The sequence below is a fragment of the Solanum verrucosum genome, unplaced genomic scaffold (genome assembly GCF_900185275.1).
Source record: "Solanum verrucosum unplaced genomic scaffold, falcon-dt-bn FXZP01000064.1, whole genome shotgun sequence".
NCBI lineage: Eukaryota > Viridiplantae > Streptophyta > Magnoliopsida > Solanales > Solanaceae > Solanum > Solanum verrucosum.
Window position 1 is genome coordinate 2,090,336 of NW_026020144.1, and position 24,267 is coordinate 2,114,602.

General features: G+C 33.3%; 3 protein-coding genes across 4 annotated transcripts in view; 1 reads left to right on the forward strand and 2 right to left on the reverse strand.

The window, feature by feature from the left end:
* Positions 1 to 2,712: 2,712 nt before the first annotated feature.
* On the reverse strand, positions 2,713 to 8,082 carry LOC125827813 (gamma carbonic anhydrase 2, mitochondrial). Its single transcript, XM_049507158.1, has 5 exons — positions 7,813 to 8,082; positions 5,368 to 5,511; positions 4,186 to 4,311; positions 3,964 to 4,115; positions 2,713 to 3,147 (listed from the first exon to the last, which is right to left on the reverse strand). The coding sequence occupies exons 1-5, from the start codon at positions 7,925 to 7,927 to the stop codon at positions 2,863 to 2,865; spliced, it is 822 nt and encodes a 273-aa protein (XP_049363115.1). The 5' UTR covers positions 7,928 to 8,082; the 3' UTR covers positions 2,713 to 2,862.
* Positions 8,083 to 10,842: 2,760 nt separating this feature from the next.
* The window catches only part of LOC125827809 (phenylcoumaran benzylic ether reductase TP7), a 48,843-nt gene continuing 35,418 nt past the window's right edge, over positions 10,843 to 24,267 (reverse strand). Inside the window, exons 1-5 of one of the 2 annotated variants that reach the window (XM_049507154.1) lie at positions 13,406 to 13,602; positions 13,195 to 13,329; positions 11,559 to 11,796; positions 11,234 to 11,437; positions 10,843 to 11,143 (exon numbers count right to left, since the gene is read on the reverse strand). In XM_049507154.1, the coding sequence (XP_049363111.1) occupies positions 10,965 to 11,143; positions 11,234 to 11,437; positions 11,559 to 11,796; positions 13,195 to 13,329; positions 13,406 to 13,588 (939 nt within the window). In that variant the 5' untranslated portion in view covers positions 13,589 to 13,602 and the 3' untranslated portion in view covers positions 10,843 to 10,964. Of the gene's footprint in view, positions 11,144 to 11,233; positions 11,438 to 11,558; positions 11,797 to 13,194; positions 13,330 to 13,405; positions 13,603 to 24,267 lie in introns of those variants that run through there. The other variant, XM_049507152.1, reaches the window with a different exon arrangement.
* The window catches only part of LOC125827805 (sugar transporter ERD6-like 6), a 118,471-nt gene continuing 111,248 nt past the window's right edge, over positions 17,045 to 24,267 (forward strand). The window contains exon 1 of the mRNA XM_049507146.1: positions 17,045 to 17,051. The gene's annotated coding sequence lies outside the window, so the exon portion shown is untranslated. The remainder of the gene's footprint in view (positions 17,052 to 24,267) is intronic.

Consider the following 24,267-nt stretch of genomic DNA (forward strand, 5'->3'; position numbering starts at 1 on the left):
GTCTGTAATCCTCCAATTTATAGGCGCTCTATTCTTTACTGTACAATATTGCCACTACTAGTCCACTTGTTTTTTAATTTTGGTCCTCTTCTCCAAATATATAATCATAACTCTTTAATTCTATAAATTTGCTAAAATTGAGCATTTTTGCTCTAACTAATAAAATAGATTTTAAAAGTAATGTTAACTATCATAAAACATTTTATCAAAGATATGAGGAAAATCCATTATTGAAAAATCAATTGACTCGATTGGTTTGATTTCAATTTTTGTTTAACTTTTCATAAATTCAATCAAGCTCCATTGTTTTTCATATGTTAAAAATAGGAGAAATGAAAAAAATGATCAAATTTAATTATTATGCAATTTTTTTAGTATAGACCGATAAAAAAAAGTTATTTTTTAAAAAATGACCGAGCTTGGTTTCTTTTTTTTTTTGCTAAACTTCGATCGTTTTAAATAAAATATCGATCTCTCATTAAATTTTCCAGGCTTTTTGCTTAAACACGATCGAGCTAAGTTGATTTTTTTTTTTAAAAAAAGCAAATCTAGGGGTGAGGTTGATTTATTTTTCCATAGGTTTAAAAGTAGATCGATTTTTTATAGTCATCATTAATTTTTAAATTCATTATATTGGTTAGATCAAAAGTGTTTTACTCTAGCAATTTTAAAAATTAAAGATATATAAAATTATATTTGGAGGACCAAAATAGAATTACTCCCCTTTATAAGAAATAAAAATTGTTTGGCTCAAAACTCAATTATCAATCCAGCCTCCATAGATTATATATATTTTATTTTAAGAAATGTATTTTGATTAATAAGCTAATGTATGATGACGGCACCAAGCATGCTTTTTTGAATTTTGACAAAAAAAATATGCCCCTCCAAATACAATTTTTAAATATATTTGTCTTTTTGGTTTTGTTTTTAATGGTTTTGGAATTTTTATTAATGAATAAATTCGTATAATTTTATCTGCAAAAATGAACTAATTAAAATTGAACTTCAATTTCTTACGAGAACAACACTAAACTTGCCTGTTCATGTTAAATTATTTTTTGTATATGCAAGGCATGCATGCACATGAAATAATTGATAAGTTTTATTTAACTTAATTCCACCATTAATTAATTGTTTTACAAATAATAACATGCTCGTTTATTTAGCAAATCTTAGCAAAGTCATTTCCAAACTTCTATAAAGTACGAGATGAAACATTTATTAATGTTTTCTTGAACGTAAGATTTTTAATTTTTGTAAACCCAAATAAAATTTATATATAATTTGCTATTTGAATGTTTTTAGATTATAAAAGCATGATAATTCAGTTAAAAAATTATACTTTGAAGAGTTCAGATATGAAACTCAAAAGATTGAAATAAATTAGCTATATTTTGAAATTTCACTCTCTTTTTTACTATATAAATATTCTATAAGAAATAATAATTTAATTCACGTATGATATGACAAAACTAAAAAGTAACGATATAAACCAATAGATATTTGATGGTTCATTGGTTTGCCTCTTTCCATAAATTTTCAATTTTGTTGAAATATTTATGGATTTTTGTTCATCATTGTTCATATAGCCTTTAACTGAAACGTATCTAAACTCGTGCTCTTCACTCAGATTTTTGTCTAGCTCTCTCTCTCTCTCTCTCTCTCAATAATGCCTCTCTATATATTTCGTACAAATCTTTCTCCTCAATCAAATTTGAAAAACTCCTATTTCATTGAGTATTTGTTCTATTGGTACACTTCTTTTGTTTCTAACGTCAAATACCCACATTAAAGTCCAACTAATTTGAATTTGCGCCCACTTTTGAAGGTAATGCTCTCAACAAGATTTTTTCATTCTCAGAGATCAAACCTGAGATTTTTAATTAAAAAAGGTGAAGGGACCCCAAGCATCCCAAAACAATCCATGTTGATCAATTAAGAATCGAGATACTCACTAAAACACAAATACATAATTCGATCTAAAGTTATTGAGTTCTACTGAAACGAAACACGTAAGTAGAATAGTGGCTCCTACCCCACTATGAATGGTGTAGAAAGTACCATTTGTGGAGTGAGTGGACCAATTGTGTAAGAAGAAAAAGTGGTCCAAAAGGAATCTTCTAATGGACCCCTTACAATCACAGATCTTGAATATATATATATATTTTTTTTTTCTAAAGAGAGTGAAAATCAAGTATGCGCCGAAGGGTACAGAAAAAAAGATTCATGACCAAAGATGACTCCATTCAAAACCAAACAATTCAACAGATCCCAATCATTCATATACAGTCCATTTTGTCATTATAAAAACACAATAAGACAAGGCTGAATTTACGGGGAAATTGCTCATCTTTTGGCTCTTCATACCCCAATCAGCCAATCATCTTTACCTTTATAATATTATAATATACTAAAGCTAACATGCCTTAGGTTTAGGTCATTGATTTTTCCACATGCACTGTGCTACTTAGTCACGCATCTCAATAATGCATGGTCGTTAGGAGGAATCTCAAACAAGAAGGGCATTGCTAAACAGAAATGCTTCAACTGATAAATCAATGTTTTATGTTATTCCAAGTACAATTTACCAAATTAATCTAAAACGATTTCTCGAGTTACAAGCACCAAATGCATATGGCTTTTGAGAGTAACTTCCTTTTCCAAGCTGAGGAAAGTGCCTGGGAAACAAGGGCCAAAAGTCTTAACTACAAGCACTGACGTACCGATGCTATCCAATAAGTTTGGTATTATTTGGAAGGGCAACAGCCAATATCCATGACTATTCTCCATACAGATGCTCACGGGGTAAAATAAATCTTTGGAAAGCAAAACAGAGAGAGAGTTGATTGGGCACTAATCTCATTGGACGATGCTCTTTGCAGCTTTTTCAGGGAGAATATTATCAGGAAGTACAAGCTCGGGAGGTGTTTCACGGACAACACCAATCATAGAATCATATTCCTCATCACGTTTGGCATACTTCTTACGAAGCATCTTTTCAAATTCAATTTCGTCAAAGGACTTGGAATTCTCAGCTGCATGGACACGAGCAAGGTTACAGTAATTGGTTGCCGACTGGGCAATGAAGGCTATCTCTTCATCAGTTAGCTTCCTCAGAAACTTAGCTGGATTGCCTGCCCATACCTGTGTCATATAGATTCACAATTAGATAGTGAGAGCAGATTAAGCCTCTTAAATCATAATGTGGCTTAATGCAGAGTGTTAAATCCAGCGATTCACCACACTGATTCATAATGGAATGTGAACAAAAGATGTAACTTGGTAGACTTGTGAAACATTTGACAGTCTTAAACCTCCTTGAACCCCAACCATAGTTAAGACAGTGGGATAAGTCAAATTTTACAGGAAAATTAAATGAGTCAAGTTATAAGTTGGGTGTCAAAGTTTCGATCCCATATCCACAAAACTTATGACTTTGCAACATATAAGTAACACTGTTGTATCTGACCTATTCAGAAAAGCATAGCAAACAAAATATTTAGAATTGCATAAGGAGCTGCTTTCTCCAACCACTCTTTTTCTTTAGGACAAAATAGACTTTACCTTTTCTGTGTAGTGGTAATAAACTAGGAATTTTGAAGGCCTAATTGCAATGAAGCTCAGATAGATAAGGGCAAGTTCCTATATGATAATACAGTATTGCCAAATGCAATATCTAATATAAGACAAAATCTAATCATGTCCTCAACATCTTTACATCTCTCTCATATCCAACATAGGTGGGCCAGAGAGTGAAACCCACAAAAGAAAGAGAAACTCCATACACGTATTTTAAGAGGTGAGGTGTTATTGTTAGCAAGCAGCAGCAAACATAGGTATCTGTCTCAAGAGGAGAGTAGAACACCTCCATGGAATTTCACCCATTCTACCACATCTTTTAACAGCGGACTTACTGTAAATAAATCATTGGTGATGATGAGGGGACTACTGGATACCTACCTCTCCGGAGGGAATCCTTGTGTTCTGTTTCACAAGGGATCCTGCAGCAACCATGGCATGTTTCTCTACATGAACACCATCAAGCAGTGTGGCTCCCATACCAATGAAGGCCTCATCCTCAATGGTGCAGCCATGTACAACAGCACTATGACCTACAGAAAGCTGAAGTCACTATCCATAAAACCAACGTAACGGATGCTAAGGCCGGACTTGAATACTTACCAACAGTGACATTGTTCCCTATAATGGTGGGCAGCACCTTTTGACTTATGTTTGATTTGGCCACATGAACAAGGGAGTTGTCCTGTATATTGGTGCCAGATCCAACACTGATGCTGTTAACATCACCTGTAAAAGAGAAGGCACATAAAATTTTTAAATACTTCAATATAGCATGCAAATACAGAAAATTTCTTGCCGACTAATAATCACTACACAAAAAAATAAAATGAAGTTGTGCTATCATTAATTATTAGAAATGATTAAATACACCCCCACGGACAATCATATTTGTGATAAAAACCCAAAATAAAAGTTGAATTTCGCCTAAAGTGATTAGTTGCAAGAGCTCATATACAAGGGGAAGGGGAAACCCACCTGTTGAAATGGGTCATGTATGAGAAATTTCAAATTTCCCTAAACAGGTAGGACTGGGATGAGAACACCCTTACAGCACCTCACATTTTCACTGATTATTTATGTGATAAGAGAAGGTATATGTACTAACACACTATACATAGGCATATGTAAGACATGTTTTAGGGTCCTTATGTACAAATTAAAACAAAACCACATAAATGGTATTTCATGCATTTGAATTTTCCAAAGTTCCTTTTGCATTCTAAAGTGTCTTGTGGGAATTGAAAAGAATAATATATCAAGGAGAACTGGAGAAGGGAAGAGGAGAAGAGATTTCCTACATCTATCCCAATGAAGCGTCTATCAAACCGTTGCAATTGATGTTTGACGGCCAAAAGAAGAAAAAGATCTACAGAAATTGGGTTTTTGATCTGAAACTAGTGACTCAAGCAAGAAATTGTTCAAGTTCCAAGAAGCCCCCAAAATAACATTTCATTTGCTGATCATTTTTCAAATAGTTTGTTCTAAATTAAGAGCTACACTATTCAAAGGGTACTGCACATAGCCACCTGCAACTTCAGTACCCTATGTTAACTGCCATATAGAGGAATTGAGGGAAGATATAGAAGGCCAACAAGCAACAAAAGATTAACTCTTATTTGCCAATGGATAGCGTGCATCATACCAACTTCACTATTTTATGCACTAGAACAACGGCGGAGTCATGGAAACATGGTCAAAACTACTATTACTTGAGAATCGAAACTGCCATGTAACACTTGAACGTACCATCCAACAATAACAATGTTGTGATAAGATACTTACCTCTTAGCACACATCCATACCAAATAGATGAATTGCGTCCCACATGGACGTCTCCAATGACTGTGGCACCTGGAGCTACAAATACATCCTTATCCACCACTGGAGCTTTATCAAATATGTTCATAAGAGTCCGATGCCTGGACACTGAAACATAGAAGGTGTAACTAACCAAGCTTAAGTTCAAATTTGACCACTTAAAGGAGTCTAATTACTAGAAGGAAGGCTACATAACAGACATTTTTTTTCTTTTAATAAGGGAGATGGTGTTTGAGAATTGTTGCATGAAAGATCAATGAGGCATAACTGGTGCAATTCATATGAGAATAAATATATATGACAATAATGCATCACTTAATATCATTTATTTTAAAAAAGATAATGGATAATAGTGGCAATAAAGTGGATATTATTCAAGTTACATATCACATCCTGCATTCCTGCTCTTAGTAGGCATATTCGATGTTTTAGAAGGGAGAGTGAAGCAACTAGCATAACAATCAAGTTCTCAATTCATAATGGAAACCAGCAAGAAATCCACCCAAAATTCCACTTCAGGCCCCTCTTATGTCAACAACCAACTGATAAAAATGGACCTTGGACTTAACTTAACCCTAAAAGTTAGCTCATAAGGAGAGGATTGTCCAATTACTTCTATCTTTTTAAAAAAGGAGAGGATTGTCCAATTACTATATAAGGAGACCAATTTTACATCTCACAATCAATGTGGGACAACTTAACACTCCCACACGCCCGAGCCTGTCAACGGGAGTATGGACACCATAATATGGGGGTCAAACAATGGATAAACCAAAATTGGGATGTGTTTGGCTTTGCTATCATGATTAGGAGCATCTTACACTTAACTCAACCCAAAAGCTAGCCATGAGGTGAGAATTGTCCAAGATATAAGGAGATCAATTCCACATCCCACAACCAATGTGGGACAACTTAAACCAACTTTGTGATCCGTCCTCCATCTCAAGGCACAACTATTTGAATCAGCAAAATACTTGGTGGGCATATAAACTGCCTAATGCACCAATAGTCCTTAAAAATCTGCTTAATATGCAGCTGGAATAGGTTGAGTTAATGTCATTAAGCAAATAGGTTCTAAAGAAAGTAGCCAACTCTACTCACTTTTGACAGGTTCCTTACATTGATGAAAGATAGCACCACTTATATAAGCGTAAGTGGTGCTATTCAGACAAGAATGAACCATCCAATACATTTTTCTCCCTAAGTAAGGTCTAATTTGCTTTCTCCCGGGATACTCTTATACAACCAAACAACTTTTGGGAATGGAAGGGTCTTTGGTAACTTAACAACAACCAAAGAGGCTAATCGAAACCCTAACCATGAGTAAAAGGGAATTGATCAAAAGGACCGAGCAACTAGGTTTGTCACATAAGGAAAGGTTCTTCTAAGATACCATCCCTGAAGGTAATCCCCTGTGTTTCTTATGCTTTACAAGGACAATTATAACATATTACATCTTTCATTCTCTTGTACTTCATTTGCGCTCAGAATCAGTTACCTAAAACTACTGAACATAGAATTCAAATAAGCATAAGAGTATGAATATGCATTAGAACCCACTCCAAAATGCCTTTTCCACCCTTTCCTAATTCTTTTTCCTAAAGCACAACTTCATAGGGACTGGACACCCATTTCAAAAGTGCAAATCTAAGAACTCCAATAATGACCCGAAGAAGACAGGAGAACTGAGCATTCACAAGACTGCATTTCACATTCTCAAGAAGAATACTAGTTGCACTAATTGAGGAGTCACACAATGTTTCTTCCACTAAATTTTTTTCATATAGAAGTTGTGATTTACAGTCTATTTTTGTTTAACGTATAAAATAATCATGTAATTTCTAAATGTCCCCCAAACGAGTATTACCTAGGCCCAACGGATTCAATGCAATAACATAAACAATTGTAGATGTAGAAGAGACAACAATATCATATTGAAACATTGGTAAATAAACGTATTAACTCACAACAACTTCAAAATTAGGATCAATTCCTTAATGTCCTCGCATTGAAAATCAGATGTTCTAACCTCCACACTCCAAACTTTAACATTTTTTCCTAAACAAAGAGTACTAACAAAGCTCAACGGATGAAATGGAATAACATTAACAAGCATAGAAGCAATAGAGACACAAGGTAAATAAGCTTATTAACTAACGGCAACTTCTAAATTAGGAACAATTTCTAAATGTCCTCACACTGAAAATGAACATCAAATATTCTAACCTCCACACTCCAAACTCTTATCACTTTTCCCCAAACAAAAAGTATTAACAAATTAGGATAAAATGCAATAACATAAACAATCATAGATGCATCAGCGACACAACATCATATTCAAACATCGGTAAATTAAACATTGTGGAGGAAACGGGAGGTGAGATCTAGGGTTAAGAATAAGGAAATTACGGTGTTCCTCTATGTGGGAGCTGCCTTGAAGGCGATTTCCGACGCGATCAAGAGCTTTGCCGGTCGCTCGAACCATGGATCCCAGGGAGTAAATTGCTTTCCCAAGGGTTCCCATTTTTGACCTCCTCCTTCTTCGTTTAGCCCTCTTTCTGATCAGTGGGGCTGTGCAGTCAAGGTGTTTGTGTTATTGTGGCTTAGCAAAAGAGACGACTGAGTGAGAAATGAAGGCTTTTCACAGAGTAATGGTAGGGCAGAATAGTGAATACCACATGCCTAGGGCCTCCAAAGGGTAAATTTGGAAATTAAGTTTTTTTTTTTTTTCAATTCATTTAGAAAATTTTAAGGTTTTTCTTAATTCCAATTGAATTATTCTCCCAAAAGATAGTCATAGAAGTAATCTATCAAAATATAGAAAGTAATTAAATTAAAGTAAATATGGGGTCCTAATGGTCATTGCTCAAATTACAAATAGAAACAAATCATATTACATAATAGATAATCTGGCTCTAACGCTATGTTATAAAAAGTAAAAACTCAAATATTTTCTTCGATAAAATAGAACTCTACAGGAGTTGAACTCTAGAGGAGAAGTTGTTTCTTAGAGTTGTATGCTCTCTCTCTTTATCCCTATTTACTTGTCAAATATTTTCTAATTTGATTTCCCTTTTTACTTGTCATTTTTGACAAATCAAGGAAGAACATTTTTTTTCTTTCTATTATACCCTCAATTTAGTTGCATTGAGTTAATGTATTTGAAAAATATAGTGAAGTAAATACGATTAAAACTCTATCAATTAATAGGAGTAATGATAAAATCACTGTACTAATCAATAATCATATTACATGATTAATAACCTGAATCTAATGCTACTCATAAAAAGTAAAAAAACTCAAATATCTAATTGGTGCATGTGAACTCATGAATTCTTCGAAAAAATATACTCATATTTTATGTACATATTTTCTCTTTGTGTCAAAATTGTATGTTCAATTCTCATTTAAGTCTAAACTAACATAACAAAATGGGCCTAATTTGAAATTTTCGATATTATAGAAATGGACGTTAGAAAACCAACACATGCTGCAAAAATTGTACTTTGTGCTTTAACTAACCAATTTCTCTTTACTTTTTTTAGTTTTACAAAAAGATTGTTGACTATTCTGTATCTAAGAAGGATCCAAGTTGTTGGTGTTGAGGTTCCTTGCTCTTGGAGGCCCGACTGCGGAGGATTTTGGGGAGAAATCAACTTTGTTATCTGATGACAAAATGTGAGATTGAACCCACCCTTCTTCGTAATGAGGGTGACAACTTCCTAACAACCAAAACATGGAAAATAACAAGATTATATCACCATAGTATCTGACTTTTATTACAAAATGAGTTTATTTATACATATTATACACGTCCAATTAGGCATTATTTCTAGTAGTAGTTTGGAATACTTTATTATCATCAATTTGATTAGTTGATAAAACATGGCCAGCTAAGTCTTATTGCAGTACCTAACTACTACTACTACATAGTTTTGCTACTATATATATTAAAATCCTTCTTTCATTGTATTTCTGAAAATTCTCCATCAAATGAGTGGAAGAACAATTATCTTGATTTTATTTTTTTGGGCTGTTCTTACCATTGTTACTCCTATTCTTGTACGTTTATCAGCAAGTGCTAAAGCCAATGGGGAATTTTTTGTTATCAAACACACAGGTAAGGATATTGTTAAAATGAGGAATCTAAGTAGCTCAGTTGGTTGGCTATCTGAACTTTCACCTTATTGGTGACGGTTCGATTCCGCCACCTTCTTGTTGTTGTTGATATTTTAAAAATGTCTCATCACTTCCTAGTTTTTATATGGTCTTATGATCAAGTTTGAAGTTATTAGTCTCTCTTTTTGCAGGTGAGCTAAAGGCTGGAAAAATGATGGGGTTGTTGCCAAGGAGGGCGCTACACATGGACGACGAGGCTATGGGAGATGAAAATGTTGTTAAGCTATTTTGCTCGGATACTTCAAAAATGTGGTCGTACCTTTGTCAGTTCCTTTAAAAGTAGTGTATGTTTGGAGGATCTAATACAAACATGAGTGACATTTATAGAGGATCCGAGCAACATAGTTTATAAGGTGTACATGGGGCCAATGATGAAGAGTGAAAAACATCATTTTGGTTGAAGAAATTGAGTACCATTATTTCAAATTGTTAAGGTAACCCCACTTGAGCATTTGAGACATGGTGGTCCTTGCATTATTTTGGCAAGGGATGGATGGACAAAATATGATTTGGTGTATATATATATCTACAGAAGGTACAACAACAATTCCATTTATTAAATTACAGAAGCAATTGGTCAATTCTTTTTATTCTATTCAACTTTTTTTTTTCATTTGTATTTCCTTTCTCATATAACAATAATGGTGGATGTGTAATATATGTATGATCGTGTATAATTTATGTATACTGACTAAAGAAAATAAACAGTAATTTGCTCGGCTTTTCGCGTAAGTATCATGATCCATTCTAGAATGAAGAAGCATATTCTTCCTAACAAAAGTTAGGTGAAGTGGGAAGGTTTACCTAACTAGTATGGAAAAAGCAGTGGAGTATGACTAAAGCATGAATGATTATGTTAGATTGGTAGGGTAATAACTCATCATGTAAAATCATCATACCAAATTGACAATATTTTCCAATCACTATATATCCGCTCATCAGCTATTTGATCGGGATACTATTACATAGGTTCCTAACGGAATTCTTTAGATTTTAAGGCAAACGATCCGTGGATTATGTTCCATACGATACTTGAACTCATAAGAAAGCTAGAGAAAACTGAAATGAGTGAGCCTCATTTATAAACAGTAGAGAGTCCTCTTTGATTGATCTTTATTGACAACAAGACTCTTTCATATTACATCACACCTTAAAATCTGGTACAAGATGGTAGAGCAACAATGTAAAAAGTAAAAAGACGCGAATGTATCTTCCGTTTTCTGTAGTTTCATTATAGTACTACTCAGTATGGACAGAAAAAACAGACTTAAAACATACCATTCAATGTGTCTCCGATGACATAGTTAACAAGCACTCATACTTCCAGATAAAATGTCTGATAACACTCATCATCTAACAGTTTATTCGAGTGATCGAAGACATCAAACGTGTAGTTTAGACACCGTGACCAAGGTCTCCTCCACGGTAGTGTACTTAACATCTGGATAAAGTTCCGAGGCCTCAACCCCAAACGATGGCTCAATCTCAAAATTGGTATGATCACCGTTCACGAATGTTGAGTGGTTGATTGCTAGTATGATATTCATTGGTATCGGAGATGCTGCAACAGTATGCAATATACATTGTCAGGATTACCTATGTTAAATTGAAAGAAACAGTAGTAAATATGAATGATATAAAGATTACTGACTCTGGACGTCTTTGAGAATTTGCTCCCCTGGAACGTAGATTTTCTCGAGAGTTTTACCAATCAGTTTCTCCCATATAGCCACAAGCTCGTTGAACGATAAGGTGTTCTTGGGAGGCCTGATGTAAAGGGACTTGTTCAACGTTCTCGGGTCATCAACAGCCTTAATGGTATAGGTGCCAATGTCACGTTCTTCATTGAATACAGCTGCAGACAAACAGAACAAAGCAGCAAAAAAAGTACACAAAAATGAGACATTTTATCATGAACTTGTTCTGTTGGCACGCGTACCAAATTCAAATCAATGGAGTAATTTTTTTCGACTTACCCTTAACATTCCCATCTCCAGGAATGATGACTTTGTCTCGAGGAGGAGCAGTGGCTAATGGCTGAGCCAAATTTGGTATGAAATAACCAGCAAAATAGTTACATGAGACGTAAGTATAGGGAATTTCTGCAGCCTCAATAGCTCTTCGGATTTGGGCTTGCACAACAAATGTAGACTTCATTGGCTCCACAACATTGATCCTATCGACATCCATACTAAACTCCGAAGGGAAGAACCTCTGAATTTTTTTTAGCACAAGATAATTTAGCTCTGTGAACACATTGGGTGTGTTTGGTATGAAGGAAAATGTTTTCCTGAAAAACAAGTAGATTTTTGACTTATTTTCTAATCTTTGGGTGGGTGGAGGGGGGGCTCGAGGGTAGGGGTGAAAAAAATAAATTTTGAAGTTGAAAATATTTTTAAAAAACAAACTTAAATTTTTTTTTGGGGGGTGGGGGGCTGGTAAGGGGTGGGTGGGGGGGTCAAAGGTAGGGGTGAAAAAATGAAAATTTGAAGTTAAAAATATTTTTTAAAAGCAAACTCAAATTTTTTTGGGGGGTGGGTCAGGGATCGGGATGAAAAAATAAAATTTTGAAAATTGAAAATATTTTTTAAAATAAACTTAATTTTTTTTTGGGGTGGAGGGTGGGGGGTAGGGGTGGATGAGGTAAAAAATAAAAATTTGAAATTAAAAAATATTTTTTAAAAACAAACTTAATTTTTTTTGGAGGGGATGGGGGACTGGTAGGGGGCTGATCGGGGAGGAGGGGTGGGGGGTCGGGGGTAGGGATGGGGTGGAGTGAAAATATAAAAATTTGAAATTCGACATATTTTTTAAAGACAAACTTAATTTTTTTGGAGGGAGGTGGAGGCTGATGGGGGGTCGTGGGTAGGGGTGGGGTGGGGTGAAAAAATAAAAAATTGAAATTGAAAATATTTTTTAAAACAAATTATAATTTTTTTGGTGAGGGGGGTGGGGGATGGAAAGGGTTGAAAAATTAAGAAATTGAAGTTGAAAATATTTTTTTAAAATAAGCTTTAAATTTATTTTTTCAACAAAAAAAGATTGTAATTTAAAATTGGAGGAGAGTTTTGAAAAATGTTTTTCTTAATTTTTGAAAGGAAGTCATTTTTAAGAACAAGATAATTAATTCAAATGATTTTCAGATTCTCTAGTGAAATATTCTTCCAAATTTGAGGCATTTACGCAAACTTGCTGCATATTTCTGTCATACACTTGGTTATGCAGATCAAGATGTTCCACTAGGCCAAGTGAACAATTAGTAATCTAACTCATTTTATTACCTTAAATCAACGAGACGAATACTCCCTTAATTAGAGAGTGTTGCTCGGACTCTCCAAATTTATTGCTGAACCCATGTTAGATCCTTCAAAAATACACTACTTTTGGATGATTCAACACGCAACCATCAACATTATTGAAGTATCCGAGCAACATAGATTTAAGGTCACTTTGATACTCCAAATTCTCTAATTCAAATGTGATCTATAAATTCAAGAACTTTATCAACAATTACTATATTCAAGATCACCATCATTCCCTCTGTCCCAAGTTTACACCCTTAACCAGAGGTCTCAAGTCAAAGCCCGTTGTGAAAAACCAGAAGTAACTAACCTTAATATTACCAGCTTCTTTGATAGCATCAATGATTTTAACTTGATCAGTCAATTGCACTTGACCAACAGTTGATATCACCACATCCACTTGTTTTATAGCCTTCAACAAACTCTCATGATCATACAAATCACCCTGTTCAAAAAACAAGAAACTAAAATATACTTGCATATACAATTTATTAACAAATGCATCATATAAATATACATACCTTAATAATAGTGACACCCAAATTCTTGAAATTTTCAACAATTTTGCCCTTAACAGGATCAGAAATTGTGGTCTCTCTAACTAAAGCAAAAGTTGGGTGTCCAGATTTTGCACTTGCTTCCACTACAAATTTACCAATACACCCTGTTCCTCCAATAATCAAAACTTTGCTTTTCTCAGCCATTTGATAAAATAAAACTTAAAGATTTTGAGTTGAAATTAAAGAACTTTCTCAAGAATTTATTAGTTGTGTTGTTTTGTGTATAAAACATGCTAAGGCAACATCATTTTATGCAATGAGGTGGGGAGCTGTAATTACCAAAATGACCTTGCTGTTCCAACTAGCTGTCTTTATGAATATTGTCTTAACTGTCTTTATGAATATTGTCTTTGCTTCCTTTGAGGTGCATCAACCTACTACACTGGTCTATTTTTATTTGTTCACCATTTACATGGTATGGCCAATAAATACTTTATTTTATTATATTATTCTTTAAATATCAAAATTTAGTATTTTTAGTGCCGTAGATATAAATTATATACCTTCAAAACAACCAATGAAATCAAAGTGATACAAATAAAATTAATAGTTTCTATGCAAAAATAACATGTATAAAATGTAGTGACTAGTGCTGACCATATTAAATATGATTCCAAATCATGTCACATATGATTCCAAATCATGTCCAAATCATGTCAGATATGATTCCAAAACATTTAATTTTTGTATTTAATTTAATTTTTTTATCAGATTTTTCTCTCTCTCTGACGCTTAGTAATTCATGCCATATTTTGTGGAGTGCTATTAGGTAGTATTAAATTTATCAAATATTCTCTCCTTAAACATCCATATTCACACGTTTGTTTATTACTCCCTCTACGCTTAGTAATTCGTGTCATATTTTGTGGAGTGCTATTAGGTAGTATTAAATTTATCAAATATTCTCTCTCCTTAAACACCCACATTCACACGTTTGTTTATTACTCCCTCTGTATGACACTTTTCATTTTTCGAGAGTCAAACAATTTAAGTTTGACAACGAATTTGCACATGAAATCTTTAAATATTTTGCAATGAAATTTATATATTTGTAAACTATGTAAAAAGTACTATAAGTCACAATAATTGATAATTCAAAATGTTTAAAAGATCTATGAAAAACTTACGGTCAAAGATAGACTTGGTTGAATCTCAAAATCCGAAAAGTGCCACATAAAATGGGAAGGAGGGAGTATTATTTTTTCCTTTTTACGCTTTTGTAGTCATTTATTGTTATCATATTAATGTATTCCCTTTTATATAAAAAATTTTATGGTACCAATAAAGTTGGTACATTTATCAATAATTGAGTTATAGTTCCAATAAATATTAGAAATCCTTTTTTCACACGTTTCAATATTTTTTTAATATTTCCTTTTTTGCGTTTTCTAGTCTTTTATTGGGATAATATTAATGTATTCCTTTTATTTAATGTATAGCCTTTTGTCATAAAGGGATAAAATGAAGGTAGTAGTAGTAATTGACAAGAAAAAAAAGTTAATACATAAAGGCTACTCAAATAGATATATCATGTAAAGCATACAAAAATTCACACTGTTAAAGAACTCTCACAACACGTCTTATCTCATAATAATCGCAATACATGAGAAATAATTTTTAAAAGATTGACAGAATCTGTAAATATAGTTTCGAGTTAATATCTCAAAAGGTCACTCAACTTTCAGAATTTATCTAGTAAAGTCATTAAACTTTGTTTTGTATCATTAAAATCACTAAACTTAGACATTTCTATCAATAAAATCACTCAATCAAATTTATCACTAAAAAAAGTATTGGCATAGCAAAATAATTATTATTTTTATATCATATAAATATGAATCCCACAAATAACTAAAATTAAAGAAATCTCATTAAGAATTTTTCACTTCCTCTCACAATTTTTTTTTTTTTAAAATTAAAATATATGTCCAAACACAATTTTAAATTTCAAAACTTATTTATCAACAATTTTGAAAATTAATTTATTCAAGCTTAAACAAATCTAACGTTAGCAAACGATGGAATTACGAAGGAAAAGTAAGATCTTTACCTATTATATATAGCAAGAAACATCTAAATAAATTACACGCTGAAGAACTTAATTACTAATAATACTTACATGTTCTATTTTGACATTTGTTTATTGTTTTTCTTCCTGTTTTGGATTTAATTTGTTGTTTTGCTGAAGTACTTGTACTCTTTTTTTTTTATTAAGGAGGCAAACTAAATATTATGGTATTACAGTAATACCAAAATATGTTTCACTAAGAATTTTTTTTATTTATTTATTAAATCAAGACATAAACTATACAACAATATCATAAAATATTTGTTTCCTTGATTAAGTCTGTCCGAATTTTTTAATAAGTTTTCTTTAATTTTATTTATTTGTGGGTCCGTGTTTACCTGATATAAAAATATACAAGTAATTTATTTTGCTATGCCAATATTTTATTTAATAATAATTTTAATTAAGTGATTTTATTGATAGAAATGTCTAAGTTTAGTGATTTTATTGATACAAAACAAAGTTCAATGACTTTGCTAGATAAATTCTCCAAGTTGGGTGACCTTTTGAGATATTAAATGTATAATATGACGACCCTTTCAGTATATTGCTTTAGTTATTGCACTACTGAGAAATCTATGATTTCTATTCATAATTTTATCAAATCCGGAGTTATCTGGACTCCATTATAATAAAATCAAACCACCGTAAAATTAAATACATCTAGCATAGACATATCATTTGTAAGCTAAGTATTTTTTTCATCTAGTAATTGTAAGGAGTGATGCAACTTTGATTTTACATGTGTTCACACTTTTGTATTGCTCTTTGATTTCCTTGGTGTCCACATTGCTTAATGTCTTATTAGAACGGGAGTTGTTTATCCAATTTTAGACCTAGAGCTACCTGTCAACAAAGGTGGAGTATAAGGACTTTTGACATTTACAAAAGTGTTGTAAACCTTGTGATTAAAGGTACTATCAAAGGAAAGAAATGTGTTTTGTAATAGAAAGTGTCAACAATGAGGTAACCTATTGAAAGTTATGTTGGAAGAGTTTCTTTGATTTTTGCAGATAGGAGTGAGCTCATAGAAATTTATAAATCAATTCAATCATAGAACAATATTAAGTAACTAATTTTACAAGATCCAATGAGAAGCATAGGCAATAAAGTGAACATATTTTTTTTTGTAGAACATAATTGTGTTACTTACCCTTCCAAATTTTGTTCATAAATTTTTCCGTATTCTAATCAAACGCATCTTCTAAATGGACAGTAATCAAATGACCATATTTGAGATCACTACATCAAAAATAATCATTAGCAAAAATTAATTTTTAATTGCCGTTAAATATGTATTTTTAGCGGCAATTAACACTCTTTGTATATGTCCCTAAAGCCTTTAACGACATTGGCTCTAATAGCACTTAACTAATACCGGTAAAGACTTTAACACTCTTTATTAATGTCAATATTTATTGCCGCTAAAAGTTATTTTTTTTGTAGTGGATACACCCAGTGAAATTCTTGAATATATAAAAGAAGAAAGTCACTCCATTCACTCGAGTATATAAAAGAAGGAAACTACTCAAAATTTGATAACCACAAATTAAAATTGAACTTCATTTTTTGGGCACCTAGATTTTGATTCAAATATGTAATATATTATGCTCAATATTGTTCCAGTCCAGTTGAAAGCAATATTCAAATTGAATAAATTTCATAGTATTTTGACTTAGAAAGTCATAATAAGCTTGTATGGATCATGCCTTTCCTTGTTGCATGCTAAAATCAGTAAATGATATAAGACCTCTGACTTTCTTAAATTAGTGCATTGTTACAAATTGGAGTAATCCTCTCTTAGCAATTTAGTTTAGGCCACAAGTTTTGAGACTAAAAAAGACATGAGAAATCTTATGTTTTGCAATCGACTTGGCATTTCAAAATCATGTTAGGCAAAGCTTTGTAGTTTAAAGCAATATTTTTTTTTAAAAAAAATAATGACTTTATCAATGAGCTTCAAAATGCTACAACAGAAAGGACAATGTCTTTATTAGCTTTTCTTAGTATAGTTTAATTAATATTATTTATTATGTGTAAATGTTAATAGTTATCTCAAAAAGTATGAATACAGAGCTCAAATGCTATGAATGAAAATATGATTTACTTGATTTGTTTTCGCCTTCCTTTTCAATCTTATCTAAGCTTTGTAACTAAAAGTGGCATTGTATGATCTACTTATACGGTTTTTACGGCATAATATCTCATTTAAAATGTAAGATTAATGTGTCTACCAATTCTAGAAATGTTTATAGAGATTTAGGCACGATAATAAAATGATTAAGCTTCATCTATGAAACACGTGTTTTTCGTGATATATCCCTATTTCTTTTCATTGATCTATTTTCTGTCCCAACTTTAAGAAAAAATGCTTTGCAAAATGGAAGACCTCATCTGAAATTTTCCCAATGAAAATTAAGCCACCATAGGTATGTTGTATGCACATCCTCTTTCCTTCTTTCTTTCTTATCATTTTAGTTGGCTTTCTTCCACCTAATTCTTTCAACCATTCATATTTAGTAGTATTTGTTTTTGTTCTCTTCAAATTCTTTTTCGAGATTTAGTTTTACAAACATATTATTTATTAATTTAAATGCATAAGGTGCATTATATGCCTCAAATTAGTTGATAACGAACACAAAATACATAATACATGTAGAAATCAAGAACATTGGCTAACAAACATGTCAAAACTCTAGCACACATATTATACACATTCACCCCAATTTCCAACACTCAACAACTATAAGAATAAAAAACTTATTTGCCAAAACTTTTACAAACACATATTATATGCTTCAAAAGAGAAGTAGGTTAAGAACCACGTAAGAAGAAAGCAGTTGTGAAAATTAAGGAGTAAATATCTCAAAGCTCACTCGAATTATGTTGTAAAGTCATTCAACTTTATTTTGTATCAATAAAATCATTGAACTCTTTTATAAAATTAGTTGATCAAATTTACCATAAAAAACAATTTAACATGATAAAATAAATTAATTGCTCTCCCACAAATCTCAATCTTTTATATGTTATTCTTCTTTTCTGCAATAATTACAAAAAAAATACTCTCCATTTCAAAAATTACAATCATGGATCAATGAATTAAGTGTAAGATATGATTTTTAAAAAAAATTATTGGTGAAATTATTTTTAAATATAATACGAACAATATAAAATGGGAAGAGAAGAAAGTGGATACCTCATCACGTTCAGTTTTCATACGTTCCCTCGAATGGGTTCGACTCACTTCACAAATTTACTAAAAAGTTCAAAATTCATGCCAATTGTTTTTAACTTTTTCATGACTTTTAAATATTTTAAGAAGTTTCTCGTAAATATATTTTAAAAAATAATGATTTTATCTTGTAGAATAATTTTTATGGTAAGTTTGATAGAGTTATTTTATAAAAGAAATATTCAAAGTTGAGTGATTTTATTGATATAAAACAAAGTTGAATAATTTTACAATATAATTTCTCAAAGTTGGATGACCTTTTGAGATATTTACTCGAAAATTAAGAGAAATTTAACGCTTTTGAAATTATGAGACTGTAAGGGAAAAATGGATCAATCCATAGATAATATAAAAAGCATCCATGTGTTATACATAGTACATGTGTCTTTGTGATATGAGTGGGGTAAGCTTAAGAAAATTACAGATTTGTCCTTGTTGGTCCTTCCCAACTCCCTACATAGTAGATGTGTCTTTGTGATATGAGTGCGGAGTAGTACTTGTTTCATGAAGTGGGCCCCAATACAATACAACTTGTATTACCTTTGGTACATCTATTTGATGCTGTGTTAGTCACTTTGATGTACAAAAATTAGTAATTATATATCTGCCCTTGGCTCCAAAAACATTTGTTTGTCTCTTCTTTTCTGCTTGTCCAAATATTAAATTCATCATCATATACATATTTTATTTATGTAAAGAGAAAACAAAAGAGAGAGGCTCTTTACAAATCCCACTAGAAAGGCAATAATGTAATCTATGTTACATGTTCACTCCAACAAAGTTATATTCAACCGACATGATGTCATAGTTATACCTTTAGGGTCATTTGGTACACCAGATAAGAAAAACAATCTCGAGATAAGGTTTAGGATTAACTTCATTTCATGTTTGGTATGAGACATCAACTAACCCATGAATATTTTATCCCACAATTGCATTAAATGATATAAGGAGCAGACATGAGTCTCAAACTAAGAAAATAATTCCTACGCCCCTACTTTTGTTAACATGAACAACTTGGACTTCTCTCTTTCTCAGCAACTGTACACTATCATTTACAAAAACTTTTAGGCATTTCAAGTGATTAGAAATAACATAGACAACTTGCACAAAAACAAAACATTGGATTACCATTTTCTCTAGAGGAACATATGGTATAAGTCTAACCTTTTCATAACCATTTCTCTAGAGGAACATATGGTATAAGCATTTGACAAAGAAGGATTATCATCATCTTAGAGAGTAACCAATAATTATGTTAGCTTCAATTCATATGACTAATATGGGAGAAAATGATCAAAATGGTCCTTGATGTATTGGTGTTGCTTTATTTTGATCCTCAATATATTCTAGGTGATTGAAATAGTCCTTCATATATGACAAAATGTATTCAATTTAGTCTTTTACCCTAAACTTAACATTTTACCCCCAAAACTGTTAAATATAACGGTGGGGCCCACCATTATATTTAACAGCTTTTGGAGGTAAAATGTTAAGTTTAGGGTAAAGACTAAATTGAACACATTTTTTCATACATGACCACTGTTATATTTAACAGTTTTTGGGGGTAAAATGTTAAGTTTAGGGTAAAAGACTGTCCCTAATTACTTGTCCACATTTCCTTTTTTAGTTATTCCTAATTACTTGTCAATTTTGACAAATCAAGAAAGGACAATTTTTTTTACCTATTATACCCTCAATTAATTACTTTGAAAAAGGTAGAACTTCTTGAAAATCTTAAGTTTTTAATTCATCAACTTCATAATTAATAGGGGTAAAATAGTAAACTCACTATGTCAGTTATTATTTTTTTAATAGGTGTATCAATTCAAAAATAGACAATTAACTAGGAACAACGGAAGTATAAACGAAAAGTAATGAATTTGTGTGAACCCGTGACCAACAGAAGTTAATGAATTCATAAGAAGCAATGTGAGCTTATTTTGTCTTCTCCGTTCACCCTTCTGTTTCCCTGGCTATAAATTGCACATGCCCTCTGGAACAAGTGCAACCATCAAAACTCGGATATGATTTTATATTAATTTTGGTCAAACTTCTTGAGTTTCATGCATCCAAAACACTTTCAAACTCTATTGATCATCTCGAGAATTAAATCACTCATCTCCACAAGTCATATTCCGTTCATTCCAATTTATATGATACTTGTATTTATCTAATTACATATTTTATTTTTTCATTTAATTAGAATTCGATTATATTCAATTCACGTAAATGAAAAGCCCAATCAAAGGAAAACGCTTTTTACCAAAAAAAATTTTTATGAACGTTCCCCCAAATCTACCTAACCGGGTAAAAGTGGTGTGACTCAATCTATACCATGGGAAAAGTGTTCCCTCATCACGTGCTATGTCTCATCCTAAGCATCTTTCACTTTCAATCTGAAGGTTGCAAGCTCGAGTCACCAAGGGAGCAAAAGGAGTGGGAGCTCCTAGGGGAGGGTAAAAAAAAAAAATCTCATCCTAATACTTCATCCATCTCATTTTATATGTCATCTCTTTCTATAAATAGCTGGACCACAATACTTGTCAGTTTATAAAATTTATGCAACAATTACCATATTTTGTCTATTATACCATTAATAGAATAATTAATTAATCTTGTCATTTATTAATAAAGTTGACTTAAGAAAATATTAAATAAGGGTAGAAGGGTAAAGTTACATCATTTCTTAATGCAAGTGCAAAGTAAAAATGTGACATATAAAATGGGACAGAGGGAGTAGTAATATTGTAATAACCCTCATGGTCATTTCTGTGTCTTGCCTTCTGTGTGTCGTTTAGAGCGTTCCTATAGCGACCCCAAGTCATTTATGACTTGCTGGGACTGACAGTTCGGTCACCTGGTCGTTCGTTTGGTCTTGGTGCGAGTTTTTGTGTTTTGGAGCTTATGAACCTTGAACGATCATTTTCGATCAAAAGTTTAAGAAGATGACATCGGAATCCAATTCTAATGATTTCATCAGCTTCAGAAGGGTCATTTTAAGCTAGTAGCATGGTCTTCATGACTCCCGAGGTTTTCAGTGTGAGTCGGTGCGATTAAGCGTTTTAACTTTAAGTTTAAGCCTAAGTTTGACTTTGGTCAACATTCTGAGTAAACGCGCTCAGATGAGAATTATGTCAGCGTGGTTAGCTCCGGAATGTCGAGTTTGGTCTAGATTGACCATTTTTTTGTGTCTGGAGGTTTTCGATATCTTTCCGAGCCCTTTTGTGGGTTTTGACTTAAAATGACTTTTGGAAGTGGGACCCACTTTTTATCGAAATGACCTCTGATGGAAATTTCGACTACGCCGTTGAGTCTAGAATGTCGAATTTGGTAGGGTTGCATATCTCGTTTGCATACACGGGGTCCCGAACGAGATCGGAGCACCCCGTCGGAGTTTCTAATTTTGAAAACAAAGTTGCAGAAAATTTGCTATTTATTGCAGAAAAACCAGCAACATTTCCAAAACTTCAAACCATCATAACTCTCTCATCTCTCAACCGATTTGGGCGATTCAAAAGGCAAAGTTGTGAGATTTTTCGAGGACAACGTGTTGGTGAGCTTGGATAGTGATTTGGAGTCCCCGTTTGAGGTAATTTTCGAAAAATACCTGCTACCGCACCTTTTTTGTGAGCTTAATTTTGGAAATTTTTAGACTTGTTTTCTCAGCCATTTTAGGTCCGATTTCAGTGATTTTTGAGACTATCTTGAGTGGTTTTTCGAGGAGAACATTGTGGTGTTGTCAGAGTTTACTGTAGACCGCCCGTTTTTGGTAAATATGTTGAATTAGCTGCTGTCCTATTCCTTTAGTTCTTGAGGAAAATTTGGGTTTTGGTTGTATGTTGGTACTGTGTTGTTTCTGAGCCCCGAATTGTGTCCCATCTTGGAACACAAGTTCGGGGAGCTGTTAAGAACCTACTTTTGGGGTAATTTTGAAATTTTCAGCGCGGGTCCCACGATTCCTGTTTTGACTCCAAAATTGACCTGTCTCCGTTTGTTGTGATTTTGGTGTCTAAACGACTGTAATAACATTGTGATTCTATTTTTGATAGCGGGGCAGCGTTTCGAGGACGTTCGGAAAGGGAAAGCTCCGGACAAGTGATTTTGGAGCGCGTGTGATTGGCCTACGGGTAGGATACGGTTTTCCTCTCTTAGATTAAGCTCGAGAATGTGAATGCATGTTGATTAGTTGGGATTTGGGTTAGGTAGTTATTGAATCTTGCATAGGTGTCAAGAAATCATGTTTTCGGCCTATTTCGGAAATTATCGGGTAACTGTGAGCATGATTTGTGTTATTAACGGACCCTCTTCGCTATGGGGAGTGCTTGCATGCTTAATTATTGTTTATTTGAAGTATATTGGGCCTTAGTTTAGGTTTGACTAGGGCTTGCCTTAGAAATACATTATTCGGATCCAATAGGCCTTAGTTTTGCCCTGACGTCGCTCGGCCGGCTTAGATCCCTGTAGACTGGTGTAGCAGACTTGAGTCTGATAGTTTGGGCCTTAGTTAGGCGATACTCTTTCTCCGACTATAGTTATCCTTATTTTCCCCGATGTTACGACTTCACGAGTTACATCGGCGACACTAGTTCTACTTCGCGGTTTGAATTTGATTTTTTATTTGGTTCCAAAGACTTACATTGATTGGCTAAGTATGGACGGCGTTCCACGGACATTTATGAGTGTGGATCGATTAGGACTCTTTCAGCAGCTACATTGACACATTTTTAGAGCATCCGGTTTAAGTTCCGGTCTCTATTGCCCAGATACTTATATAGAGCATCCGGTTAGAGTTCCGGCCTCATATACTTGATACTTGTGATTGGTTACTTGGGTACTTCTGGTGAGCATCCGGTTCGAGGTCCGACCTCCGTATTGTCATATTCTACTAATTAGGGTTGAGGTTCTGGTTCAATGTTCTTCGTTCTTGGGTTCTTTTATGCAATTCTCTTTAGTTATAGTTATTCTGTGTACTCGTCGGGTTTATGGGGGTCCGTTCGGGTTTTTATTTAACTTGCGCACGAGTGTACCTTCTGGGCTTATGGGGGTCCAGTTAGGTGTAGTTAGCTTATAAATTACTTTAGTTAGTTCTTTCTACACTCGTGTGCATTCCATTGCTACTTAGATTTCCGCTCTTGACCCTCAGTTTGTTTTATTCCTTCTTTTCATATTGCCTTTACTTTTCAAGTTCAGTCGGCTTATGATGCCTACTGGGTACCCGTTGTTTTGGTACTCATGCTACGCTCTGCATCTATTTCGTGATGCAGGTCTGGGCACTAGTAGCCAGCGTTGATCGAGCTTGGAGCAAACTGATCCGGAGACGGGAGTGAGCACACGACGTTTTGTACTATTTCAGTCTCCATCTGTATATATAGACTTGTCTTTTACCTTTCGAGACAGTCCAGTCTCTGTTGTCCACTTTTGGGACTTGTACTCATTTTGTTAGTAGCTCTGTACTAGTGACTTCCAGATTCTGGGAGGGATCTTTATTTGTATTTATGTTTTGGTTTGCTTCCACCT

Excerpts from the sequence above, each read along its gene's own strand:
- LOC125827813 (XM_049507158.1), bottom strand. The coding sequence starts at position 7,927 with ATGGGAACCCTTGGGAAAGCAATTTACTCCCTGGGATCCATGGTTCGA. Across the intron at positions 4,312-5,367 it reads GTATGGATGTGTGCTAAGAG|GTGATGTTAACAGCATCAGT; the intron begins GTAAGTATCTTA and ends TCTCTTTTACAG. Across the intron at positions 4,116-4,185 it reads AGGGAACAATGTCACTGTTG|GTCATAGTGCTGTTGTACAT; the intron begins GTAAGTATTCAA and ends AGCTTTCTGTAG.